Here is a 12466-nt window from a genome sequence, read left to right as displayed (position 1 = left end):
ACTAATTATTTTTTGTATTTCTGCAGCTTTGGAAAAAGAGTTCTGCTTTGTGGAAGTATTATACAACCGATGAAATGGGCCTGCCATGCAGCCGGGAAGAACGTCAGAAGATCACCGAAAAAGAGGTCACACTCGCTGAGTTATATATGAGACGGGGGAAAAAGTAAGTCCGAAGAATTCACTTGTTTTTGACGAAGCATAAACTGCTGTTCTTGGTTTTACAGAGTAGTTTTGGGCTCTAATGTTTGGACATTCTCTACCAGCTCCGAAACAATAAATTCAATGTCACTCGTCGTAGAGGGTGAGTAATTCGTTAACTTTGTTTAGAAAACTATCATGGGATAAGTATTTGAAGAGTGGTTTCTTGAGCAATTTTCATCATCCCAGTTCAATTACTTTTAAGTTATGAAGTCTGATTGTTGAGTTCTGCAAGCATAAAATGACTACTCCAATTTCAAAGTTGCTCTAAGCAGGTTGCACACACGGATCGTACATACAGAGTATCACCCTAAGTGCTATCAGAAAGCAGAGTATTGGTCGGTCGTTTGCTTTGAAAAAGTAGAGTTCGTGAAGCTGTTGAAAGGTTAGGCGATGCAGAACGAGGTATGGTCAATGGAAGAGGACTTGAGTTCTGGTTAAGGTGGTGGCTGTTGTGCCTCCAGTGCAGGTACCACTAGTAACTGCTTGCTCTTTTCATCGATGAGTTCGCCAATCACGTGTACTTGACACTGCGATACATGGTACAATTGACGCATTCCTTCGCACACGACTCTTATGATCTCCCGGATTTTTACAGGGTCCATAGCTTGGGACTCGACGCTTGAGGTTATATTGCTCCATGAGCATTTCCAAAGTTCTTCTAGATGGTGGTAGTATATTATAATAATGCCGAGGTCCCATTGGGCGAGATGCACAATCCTTCGGCCAAGCGGTCTTTGTTCACACTCAAACACGGGAAATAATCTTCCTATGTTCTTATGTGTCCGGAATGACATAGTGAACTCTCGATCGTCGCAGTGAATAAGGGCGGCATATTCAAACGATGAATATTCGTGGCACAGGTATTTTTCTGAGTTGGAGTTGTTGAGGGTATAATATATCACGCTATTCCTGACGGTCGCCTTTGATGCATCGGAACGGTGCTTTTTGCACCGGGAGTCATGTTACGATGAGACGAAGAAAGTGACGACGGTCTTGAAGTCTACAAAAGTGGACACAGCCTGGCTGGTCTCTCTTCCCTCTCCACGCACTTTCACTCTTTGTATATATATATATATATATATATATATATATATATATATATATATATATATATTGCAAATAGCTTTCCACGCGTAACATTATGCATTGGTATTGTATCCAGAAAGATTAAGAAGGATAAAAAGGAAGCCCAAATAAAGTTATGAGCTCCCTGCGTTTTCGCAGCATAACTCTACAGGGAACACTGCACAGGACACATCGTGCTTGTTCACGTTTATATTATGTTCTTGTTTGTCTTTTGTAGGATTAGCACGCCCGCATCCCCCATTGTAACCTGATACTAGCTCGCGAGTCCACGACAACATTAGTGTTTCTTTCACAAGTTGGTCTGCCTTTCCTCGTTGTTTGCCGGGTTTTCCTTGTTCACTGAGAGATAATCTTCCACCAGAATTGTGGTTGTGCTTAAGGTCACGAAGCCAGCATCAGCCCAAAGTGTGATCTAAGAATCAAGTACTTGTGAAGTCGACACATGGCAAGGAACACAAAAGACTCAAGTCACAACTGTAGCAGCGTGTACAAGCGTCAGCCAAAGAATCTGATCTCACGGGTGAAGTGCATGTCCGTTATTTATACACGTTTAAACGTACATATCAAACCATTAACACGTGCTCCCCGTGTACATTCAGTATTGTTTACAGAATTCACCTCACGCGCATCACGTAATTACGCAAAAGATTTTGCCAGAAACATGGTAATAGTCAAGAAATTTAGGCGTCAATAGGAGCGTCGCCAGCCGAGCGACAACATCATATATATCGGTAATATTCGGGTGAAGAACGAACAGAGAAAAGGGCGATGTACGCTTGACAATAATCGCGTGAATGGTAAGTCCGCCACTCCATCTTACAGTGTGCCTTTAAAAGATATGTATATATCGCCTTTTATACATGTCATGCATATAGATCTCATGTATGTAGACAGGTAGTTTATGGACGTGCGTGAAAGTGATGGGACATATATAAACACGTTTTCATGTCTTCTGCAACATATATATTTAATGTTAACTGTGGGACAAGAAGACACCCAAGCAGAGAACAAGAAAGACGAGCTTTCTGGATAGTATATAGAAACAATTTACAGCGAATCTCTTAAGGGCTAGTTCCCCCTGTGATGTGTGGTGCGTGACATGGTGTGGTGATCGGGACGGTCAGGAGTAGACGACAAGGAGTGCGCGCGCCGAGGCAAATTGCGTGCTGCAAGGAGAAAAACGACAACGCCGAAGAGCGTACGGCACATGAACCCGCGGCGCAAGAAAAACAACTAAAAGAAGAATAGCAAACCAATTAGGAAAGACTACGGGGCGTCAGGCAGCCAATCGGAGAATGCCTAATCGGCCAGAGAGAAGAAAAAGCGTGGTGCGCTAGCAGAAGCGGAAAGACGCAGGGGAGACGCCGGGAGAGTTCCAGGAAGCGACGCCAGGAGGAGGTCAACCACCGGGAGTTGAAGACCGGCCGTCGGGTTCCGGACCCGAGGCCACCAGGACTTCACCCGACCGGGGCCTCCTGCCAGCCCGTTCCTGTGCGTCGCCCGTCTACCCGAGCGTGCCGTCAGCTCCTCAATGCCTGTGAGCTTCTGCGCCCGTGGGCAGGACGAGAACAGTCGGGCTACGGGCCCGAGTTCTACGCCAGCTGCCCGGCCAGAACGCCGCCCCCGTCTGTCGTGCCGCCTGCTGCCCGAGGCCGGCGTTCGAGCTTCTGTGCCCGTGGGTAGGACAAGAGCAGTCGGGCTACGGGCCCGAGCTCTACACCCAGCTGCCCGGCCAGAACGCCGCAGCCGTCTGCTCGTGCCACCAAGCCGCCTGCTTTACCTCTCCACGCCAGAGCTGGCGCGCTCCGGTCGCCCGGTCAATCCACTTCCACCACGACCTTTGGTGAGACCGGCGCAACTCCTTTCGTCAGCTTGTCGCCGCGTCGCCGCGTCGAGACTGTTATGTGTCCCTGCCGTCGTGGCAAGCCCGCACTCGCGCACTAGTCAGCTTCATACTAGCCCAAATGTGTATCTTACTGCTGTGATGTCTATATGAGTGTTTTTTTTTATTCTTTCTATGTATTTCTATCATTTATTTTGCGCTTCTAGTTTGATTAAAAGTCCTTGTGTGTGTTTTTTTCAAACCAACGGCTTTGTCCTCAATTGGGTTCTCGGAGGCTCCGCCTAAGAGAACCGTCAGAACCTTTTGAGTACACGAACCTCCGTCCCATATTTGGGCATCACATCCCCATGATCGTGTCCGTGTGTTAACACAAAAATTGGAGGACGCTTAAGCTTCGCCTTCAAGAGTGGAACGCGACAGCGTTCCCGTCGACCCACCAAGGGGTGGAAGACAATGGGCTACGGCGCAGCGACTACGCGCCCCGCATCGGACGCGGTGACAGTCGAGCAACGCAGCGTTCGGCGCGGCAACGAAATGTGCGCCTGAGCAAGCGACGCACGCCTGAGCCTTAGAAACAGCTCGTTTCTAAGGCAACACCGCTTTCACTAGAGGCGCTTTTGTACCGCTTGAGGAACGCTGCGTTCGCCGAAGAGTGCGGACGTGCTTCACATGCGCTCCGTGATTTTGGGGTCCTTTGACCCGGTTAATCCCATCGGACTACCGAAATTCTGGTCGGAATCGACGTCGGAAGTGAAGAGGACCACGAGGATACCAATTTCAAGCCGGTGGGTCCCCTTTTTTCGGATTTTATCGGCATTTGAAGTTCCCACGTGGTCGGCAGGGCGTTACGTACGGGGCTCCGCGTCCTTCCCGGCTTCGGCCCGCGGTGAAGACGCATCGGAGCGATGTCCCGAACGAGCAATCCGAGCTACGACCAACCCGTGACCTTAAGACCGACAAGATTTTCGGCTGAATCCCAGGAAAACATGGAAGAAGACTTCCACGACACCATCGAAGTGGCCCACATGCAGCAAGACCGAGACGGCCTCGCTGCAGCAGGGATCCAAGCCCCGGGAAGCAGCACCTCAACGATCCAACGCTCACAAGTAAGCGGAATCGACAGAGAAAAAGAAGACGACTGGATAGTCGCCATGTCGAAGAAACAACGGAAACGCCAAGACGGCGGCGGCAAGCAGCAAGTCTTGGCGGGAAACGGCCTAGATTGCGCGCCTTTTTCAGGGGCGACGAAGAACGCAGCTGGCGCGCCAGCCGCGGCGGAGAAGAAGGAGAGGGAGGGAGCGCCGAGGCGACGCCTGCCTCCGCTCCCCAGAGACGACTTTAAAATCGTCCTCCGGCCGAGAGAACTCGCAGTCAGAGACTTGCACCAACACCACGTGGCGCGGGCGGTAGTCGCGGCTACCGAGCGGGGATGTAAGGAAGAAGACCTGATCATCCGGCTGCGCATTGGATCGAACATCATAATTGTGAGCACCAGCAACGAAGAAGCGGCCAAGAAGATTATGCGCATCAAGCAGCTGAGCTTCGGAGGCAAGAACTACGCCGTAAACGCACACGTAGCGGCGCCGGACGGCACGCTACGCGGGGTGATCCACGGAGTGGATCCGGAGACTTCGCCCGAGGAACTCAAGGCAAGCCTCAGAGTTCGCACGCAAGGCGTGAAGATCCTAACAGCCAGAATGCTCGGGAGATCCAGCACGGCCCTCATCACCTTCGACGGCCCCACCCTCCCGAAGCAAGTTCTCTACCACAGCGGAGAATTTTGGTGCTACCCGTACCGGCCCACGAGGCAGGTATGCTACACCTGCGGCCAACAGGGGCACCGAATGGACGTCTGCCCGAATCCGGAGACTAGGGCCTGCAGACAGTGCGGTCTCCAGAACCCGGCGGCAGACCACCCATGCACACCCAAATGCCTGCTGTGTGGCGGCGACCACGTGGCGGGCACGAGAGACTGCAAACAGCGACTCAAGTCGGCGAGCGAGCTGCGGTGGGGCCCCCTGCAGCAGCAACGCCGTAGCCGGGGCCGCAGCCGGGGAAGAACACCAAGATGGTTCCGTGACGAGAGTCAGGAGTCGGGCCGGAGCAGCCGCGGGGGCAGCCGGAACCGGAGCCAGAGCCGGGGATCCGAAAAGGACGAGTCCTTCCCACCCCTGGGCGGCAACGACAAGCAACAGCAGAAGCAGACGCAAGGGCAGAGACAGCAAAAGAAGAAGAGCGGCGGCGTTAAGGTGAGCTGGGGAGACGGCCCTCCCAAATCACTCTTTGCTCCGCACTCGAACACAAACAACACACAAACCGCACGCGAGAAACAGCTAGCGGAGGAAAATACGACACTTAAACGTGAACTTGAGCAGCTTAGGAAGCAGCTAAGCGAGGTTATCAGAGAACTACGTGAATCGAGGACAGGCTATGCCCCGCCTAGGACTCTGACCCCACCGCCTAGGGCGATGGAGACGGGGCAACAACACCACGAGGGAGGGACCTCCAACGATGACCTTAAAACCTTCATGATGAACATGCAGAGGCAGATGCAAGAGCAGATGCAGCAGTTAAAAAGCGAAATGCAGCAGGGACAACAAAAGTTTGCCCTGTTAGAACAGAATGTCAGGACGCACATCAAGAGCCAAAACACACAGAGAATAACCAATGATGCTAGAGACAGATTACTTAACGAACGCAGGTTCGGCACAGAAACCCCCAACGCAAATAATGGTAACCCATCATGGCAGAACGCCTCCAACAATTAGAGATGTGGCAGTGGAACTGCAGGGGGTACAGGCAAAAACAAGGCCTCCTGCAGCAATTCATCTATGCCAGAGGAACCCCACCAGACGTAATTATGCTACAGGAAACAAACTGCACCCCTACGCTTAGGGGCTACACGTGTCAGGAAAATGGCCGTACGGCAACTCTCATTAGCAAACAAGTAGTAGCCATAGCACATAACGAAATAAAGGACACCCGGATCGAACACGTGATCACGGAGATAATCCCCAAAAAGAAAGCACGATCTAAAAGCACTTATATTATAAACCTATACAGCCCGCCCAGACAGAAAGATGGGGACTTTATTAGGCTCTTTACGGAGGCGAAAAAGTTCGCGGGGAACAACACCCTAGTAATAGCAGGTGATTTCAACGCCAAGAGCCCGAGGTGGGGCTACAATAAAGACGACAAGAAGGGACGTGGCATTTGCGCTGCAGCAGAACAGGCAGAGTGCGAATTGCTAACCGACGAACACCACCCAACTAGACAGGGGAACAGCGTCAGTTCAGACACGTGCCCTGACTTAACCTTCGTAAGGGGCGCCAGACAAGCAGAATGGGAGAACCTGCTCGAGAACCTTGGAAGCGACCACCACATAATAAGGATCAGCACAACCGCAACCAATATCAAGCGGAAAATAGGCAAGGTCCGCCTAACGGACTGGGACGCCTTCAGAGCACACTGCAAGCAGATCAAGGGCGACATTGTATCTGCGGAGGAGTGGAGCCAGCAACTCAGACAGATCCAAGAACTCTATACTAAAGAGGTGGATAGAACCGAACAAACTCCGGAGGTGGACAAGCGGCTCCTCAAGCTATGGGAGGCGAGACGCGGCCTCACCAAGCATTGGAAAAGACAGAAGTTCAATAGGAAGCTAAAGATTAAAATAGCCGAAATAACTAAACAAGCGGAGGAGTATGCAACGCAGCTGGCTAGGCAAGGATGGCAGCAATTCAGCAACGCGCTGAACGGCACCCTCAGCACGGCCAGGACGTGGCAGATCCTCAAGTCCCTCATGGACCCGAGCAAGAACAAATCAGAAAGCGGCAAATCGATTCAGAGGCTGGTGCACCAGTACACGGGCACGGACGAACAGCTACTCGAGGAAGTCCGGGTCAAATGCTACGGCAGAGACCAGGTCGAAAGCTACCAAGAAGAGTACCAGGGCGAAGAGAATCCCACCATGGATCGGCCCATAACGAGAGAGGAAGTCGTCGAGGCGATCAGGTCGGCAACAAAAAACACAGCAGCGGGGGCGGACAGAATCAAGAACTCGCTCATAAGAAACCTCAGCGATGGCGCCATAGATCAGCTCACAGCCTACTTCAACAAGCTCTGGCACGAAGGAAAAGTGCCGGCCGAGTGGAAACACGCGGTAGTGGTAATGATCCCGAAGCCAGGCAAGAAACTCCAGGTCGAGAACCTCAGGCCGATCTCCCTCACGTCGTGCCTGGGCAAGATGTACGAGAAAGTAATCACAAGAAGGATCCAGTCGCACCTAGAGAGGAACCAACTGTACCCAGACAGCATGTACGGGTTCAGAGCCCACCTGTCTACGCAGGACGTACTACTCCAACTCAAGGAGGAAGTACTCGAGCAAATGCCGAGAAGTGGCGAAAACGTTGTCATGGCCCTCGACATAAAGGGAGCCTTCGACAACGTGAGCCACGCCGCCATCATGGAAGGCATCAACAACACCAACTGCGGGGGAAGAACCCACGACTACATCAGGGCCTTCCTGAGCGACAGAACAGCGACCGTGGGACTAGGCGAGCTGAGAAGCGACGTCTTCACCACGCCTTGCAAAGGAACACCCCAAGGCTCCGTGATATCGCCCGTCCTGTTCAATATGGCGATGATCGGGCTAGCAAGACGCCTCAAGGAAATCCCGGGGATCCAACACGCGATGTACGCCGACGACATCACGGTGTGGGTCACCCAAGGATCGTTAGGGGAGAAGCAGGACAGACTACAAGAAGCTGCGACCTGCGTAGAGACCTACGTCAGGGAGAGAGGCCTCAGATGTTCGACGGAGAAGTCGGAAATCATCAGGATCGGAAGAAATCCTACCAAAGCCTCTCTGGAAGTAGTTCTAGAGGGGCACTTGATCCCAGAGCAGAACATGGTACGAATCCTAGGCATGTGGCTGCAGAGCAGCCGAAAATGCAGCCATACCATCAGCCTGCTGAGAAGAGCCGCGGAGCAGGTTGGCAGAATGATCAGTAGAGTCTCCCAGAGAAGGTACGGGATGAAAGAAGAAGATACCCTCAAACTCGTCAACAGCCTAATCGTTAGCAGAGTTATGTACTCCTTGCCCTACCACGCAACAACAAAGGCGGAGCGAGAGCAAGCCGACTGTATTCTCAGGAAGGCATACAAGATTGCTCTACACCTGCCCAGAAACGCATCAAACGAGAAGCTACTCCAACTCGGAATCAGCAATACCTTCGATGAGCTTGCCGAGGCTCAATTGGGGGCACAACTCATCAGACTCAGAGGCTCCTCTACGGGAAGGGCGCTCCTGAGAAGGTTGGGTCGGAACACGTGCGGACTGGTCGACAGATACGCGGACGTACCGGACGACCTTAGAAAGACCTTTAATGTAGGACCCCTGCCTAAAAACATGGATCCTAACCTACACGAGGACAGACGAACAGCAAGGGCCGAGCAGCTAGAAAGGAGGCTAGGCCGGTCAGAGAACACAGTCTATACGGACGCCTCCATGTACGTACATGCAGGGAAGCGCTTAGCCGCTACGGTGGTAGTTAATAGCAAAGGAGACATGGCCACATGCGCCTCAGTGGAGGTCGTGGGCATAACGGAGGCCGAGGAAATTGCCGTCGCGCTGGCGGTAGCAGAAGGCTATAGGAAAGGCCGATCCCTAAACATCTTAACAGACTCGAAAGACACGTGTAAAAACTATACGAAGGGCAGAATTAGCGGCATGGCCCTCAGGATAATCAGTGGGGCAGCAGCCTCTGCTGAGCAGACACCCATACAACACATAATCTGGGTCCCAGGCCACGCAGGAGTAGCGGGGAACGAAAGAGCAGACAGCCTAGCTCGAGGGCTTACATACCGAGCAGGCATGTCAGATGTTCTGGAGCTTCAGCTACTAGCATGCGAGGGGGGATACACAGAGACATTACAACTATACAGGGGGACTAGATTCAAGTACCCACCACCACACAAAGCCCTCACTAGGGAGGAAGCAGTCGGGTGGCGTAGGCTACAAACAAACTCCTTCCCCAACTTGTACATCTATAACAAGATGTCACCAACACAATACAGAGCAAACTGCCCCTGGTGCGGCAACACACCCACACTATACCACATCACTTGGGAGTGCGAACGAAATAAAGCATTCCACCAACACGAATTCCCGAGTGCGGAGCAATGGGAGAGCCGGCTCACCAGCAGCGAGCTCGCGGCCCAAAGGGCCTTAGTGCGGCACGCTGCTGATGCAGCGCGACTCAGTGGAGCCCTGGACTAGGGGCCCAACCTTGCTGAAGAGAAGCCTCAAGTCGCCGGCGCCAAGAAGACGACGGAGGCTTCGAATCCGCGAATCTCTTAAACGATCTCATTAAAAGTTTTCTACTACTACTACATTGTACCGCTTCGAAGCATCGAACTCATGGCTGAGTGGTAGCGTCTCCGTCTCACACTCCGGAGACCCTGCTTCGATTCCCACCCAGCCCATCTTGCAAGTTGTTTTTTATGCATGAAGTGCCTGCGGGGATTTATCACTCACGGCCAACGCCGCCGACGCCGATGACACCGGCTTTTCTGCGCCACGAGCTCCTTAACGCTGTCGCGTTCAAACTGTCATCATCACGATTGGCTCCAGCGTCGTCTTCTAGCACAGCTGGCTCGTTGGCGCCCCTCGCCGCTACAGCGCGAACGCACTCGTGCCATTGCTCCCGCGTTCGTCGTCTTCAATAATTTTCAATTATTTAAGAAACACAAAGACGTAACCAATGTTACAGCGAATTACAACGAAGTTGTTAAGGGCTGGTTCACCCAGGATCATGTACGTCTGTAGAAACAAGAGAGAGAGAGAGAGAAAGAAAGAAAGAATGCATAGAAAGGCGGGGAGATTAACCAGAGGTAGTTCCGGTTGGCTACGGTGCCCGGCGGGAAGGGTTAAGTGGTATAAAAAGAGAGAGTGGAAGGGGGAGATTTTAGGTACGAAACTCCCCATACGTCGGCCGATCACGAAGAAAGTGCAATGCCGCGCTGACCCGTCGCGGAGGTGACGCAGGTGTTACGCACTCCCCATACGTTGGCTGATGCCGAAGGTAGTGCAATCCTAGACAGACCCACGGTGTAGGTAAAGCAGGCGTTAAGAACTCCCCATACGTGGACCGATACCGAATAGACGTGCAATGCCGGGCCGACCCGTGGCGCAGGTCAGACGGGCGTTAAGCACCCCCATACGTGGGCTGATCCCGAAATTAGGGCAATAGTGGGCCGACCGGCGGCGGAGGTTCAGTTCACCATTAAGGGGTCCACATACACAGCTTCGCTGGTCATCCTTCTTTACAGAGTGGAAAGGCACTGAGTTTTTAAGTGTGTATCTGATGTCCACCGGCACGTTTCTCTAACGTCCTTCCTCATCAGATGCTTACTGTATCTGAAGCATCAGTAGAAACTGTGTGGTTACATGTTACGTAATTATCGCGGCCCCGATATGTAATACCGCAAAACCGGACATCACCTCTAGTTCGCCGTTTTACATGGTCAAGCTTACGCACCTTCGAGGTTACAAATTCGGCCGAGTTCTTCCACAGAGTAGAGAAAAGAAAATCTGAGGACATCTAAGCACTTATCAATGAGTTGTGAATGAGAAACCATTAATGTCCTTTTCAACGCGAGGCGAGCGACTGAAAGAAGACATCGGGAGCAAGCGAGCGCGTTGGTCCGCTTGGCCAACGTCTCCTTGATAGCACAAGGACGGTTCACTTCGATCCGTTACGTCAAGACACCATCCCGCACTGCCATAGAATCTAATGGGGACGCTTCTGAGTAAGCGGTGGTGATTTTGACGTCACCGCTTTTGTCTCGTCATGCTCGGCAAAGAAAATTTCAGACCACCAAGTAACATGACGTCATCAAAAGTAGTGCGAAGGTCTACTGTCTAAGAGGACCTGGTTTAGCCCAGCGGGCAAGACACTCAGCTTCTGAGAGCGGGGTCGTAGGTTCGAAACTCATTACCGTCATTTTTTCTTTCAAGTATATTCAGTTTTTGATACAATAAATTCTTTATAGCAATAACCGAGGCGAAGTTAGAACGTACGCGAGAGCTTTCGCTTCACGGGATGCGCGGATACCACTGGCTTCGTGGCTATGCTCTCTCCCCTACGGCAAGACCTGGTATGCCAGCAGGTGTTCAATTTCGCCCACTCTGTTCCATCGAGGCGCACATTTGACCTTGCATCGCAGTCAATGGCAATTAAGGTGTCACTGTTTCACTGCTACAGACGGCGTCTTTTTTCGCTGCACGAAGTGTTCTGCTTGACCGTTACTGCTAGGATGATACGGTGCGGTGCGCATATGACGAGTACCAATCCCCCCCCCCTATTTAGCCAGCAAAAGAACGGGACGTAAACTAAGGGTCATTATTTGATACGTGGATCGCTGGAAAACCAAAACAGCAAAACAAACTGTGCAAGCGGTCGACTGCTTTCTAAGCTGAAGTGTCTCATCACGAACTCCTCCGGACACATGGAGTGCGCGTTTATAACGACAAGTAGCATGATAATCTTCAATAGACCGGCGAAGTCAACGTGAACTCGTTGTCAAGCACGGGTGGGCCAGACCCATAGGTGCAGCGGAGCTGGGCGAGACTGACAGGACTGGCAATTGTTTACTTCACGACTGATGTCACGGTGTATGGTTGATCGCCACACGTAATTTCTCGCCAATTCATTGGTCCGCACTATTTCAAGGTAGCCTTGGTGCAGCTTCTCTGCATGAATGACCGGAAACGTTCGGGAATAATGATGCAGGAACCAAGCACCACGCATCCTTGTTGCAAAGAGAGTTCGCAGCGTCTACTGAAAAAATGGTTCAGTTCATTACTTGGCGCGCGATTCTGTCATCTCCTTAGCAAGTACTGTGAGATAGCTTTCAATAATGAGTCCTGCCTCATCTGTTTTCATATTTCCCGACATTTCGCAGGCAGTGTACAGAAGTGTAAAACGTAAAAGTTGACTCCCTCTTCTTTACCGAAGGCCCGATGTGGAATACGGCAAAGGCCATAGGAATATACATTTCAGGACGATGACTTGAACTTCTGAGTAAAGTTTTACGCAGACAAAAAACCTGCCCAACATAGCTATCTTGCCGTAGTTACTGTACGAATGCGTTTCTAGGGCCCCAGATTTGTACGGAGGTGTTTGTGGTCACTTACAGCACAAATGTACGTCCATAAACGTAATAATAAAACTTCTTCACTCCAAGAATTAAAGTCAGTGCTTCTTTCTCAATTTTCGGTCTACCTAAGTTCTTGACGCATTAGAAAATGTAGTGACCTTTATCATTTGAATA

General features: G+C 51.6%; 1 protein-coding gene across 1 annotated transcript in view; it reads left to right on the top strand.

Moving 5' to 3' along the window:
- The first annotated feature begins 230 nt into the window (after positions 1-230).
- LOC129385609 (uncharacterized) overlaps positions 231-12466 on the top strand; it is a 46483-nt gene continuing 34247 nt past the window's right edge. The window contains exon 1 of the mRNA XM_055072404.1: positions 231-301. Within this exon, the coding sequence (XP_054928379.1) occupies positions 283-301 (19 nt within the window). The 5' untranslated portion in view covers positions 231-282. The remainder of the gene's footprint in view (positions 302-12466) is intronic.

The sequence above is a fragment of the Dermacentor andersoni genome, chromosome 7 (assembly GCF_023375885.2).
Source record: "Dermacentor andersoni chromosome 7, qqDerAnde1_hic_scaffold, whole genome shotgun sequence".
Taxonomy (NCBI): domain Eukaryota; kingdom Metazoa; phylum Arthropoda; class Arachnida; order Ixodida; family Ixodidae; genus Dermacentor; species Dermacentor andersoni.
The sequence above is the reverse complement of the archived record's forward strand: the minus strand, read 5'-3'. Positions and strand labels throughout refer to the sequence as shown.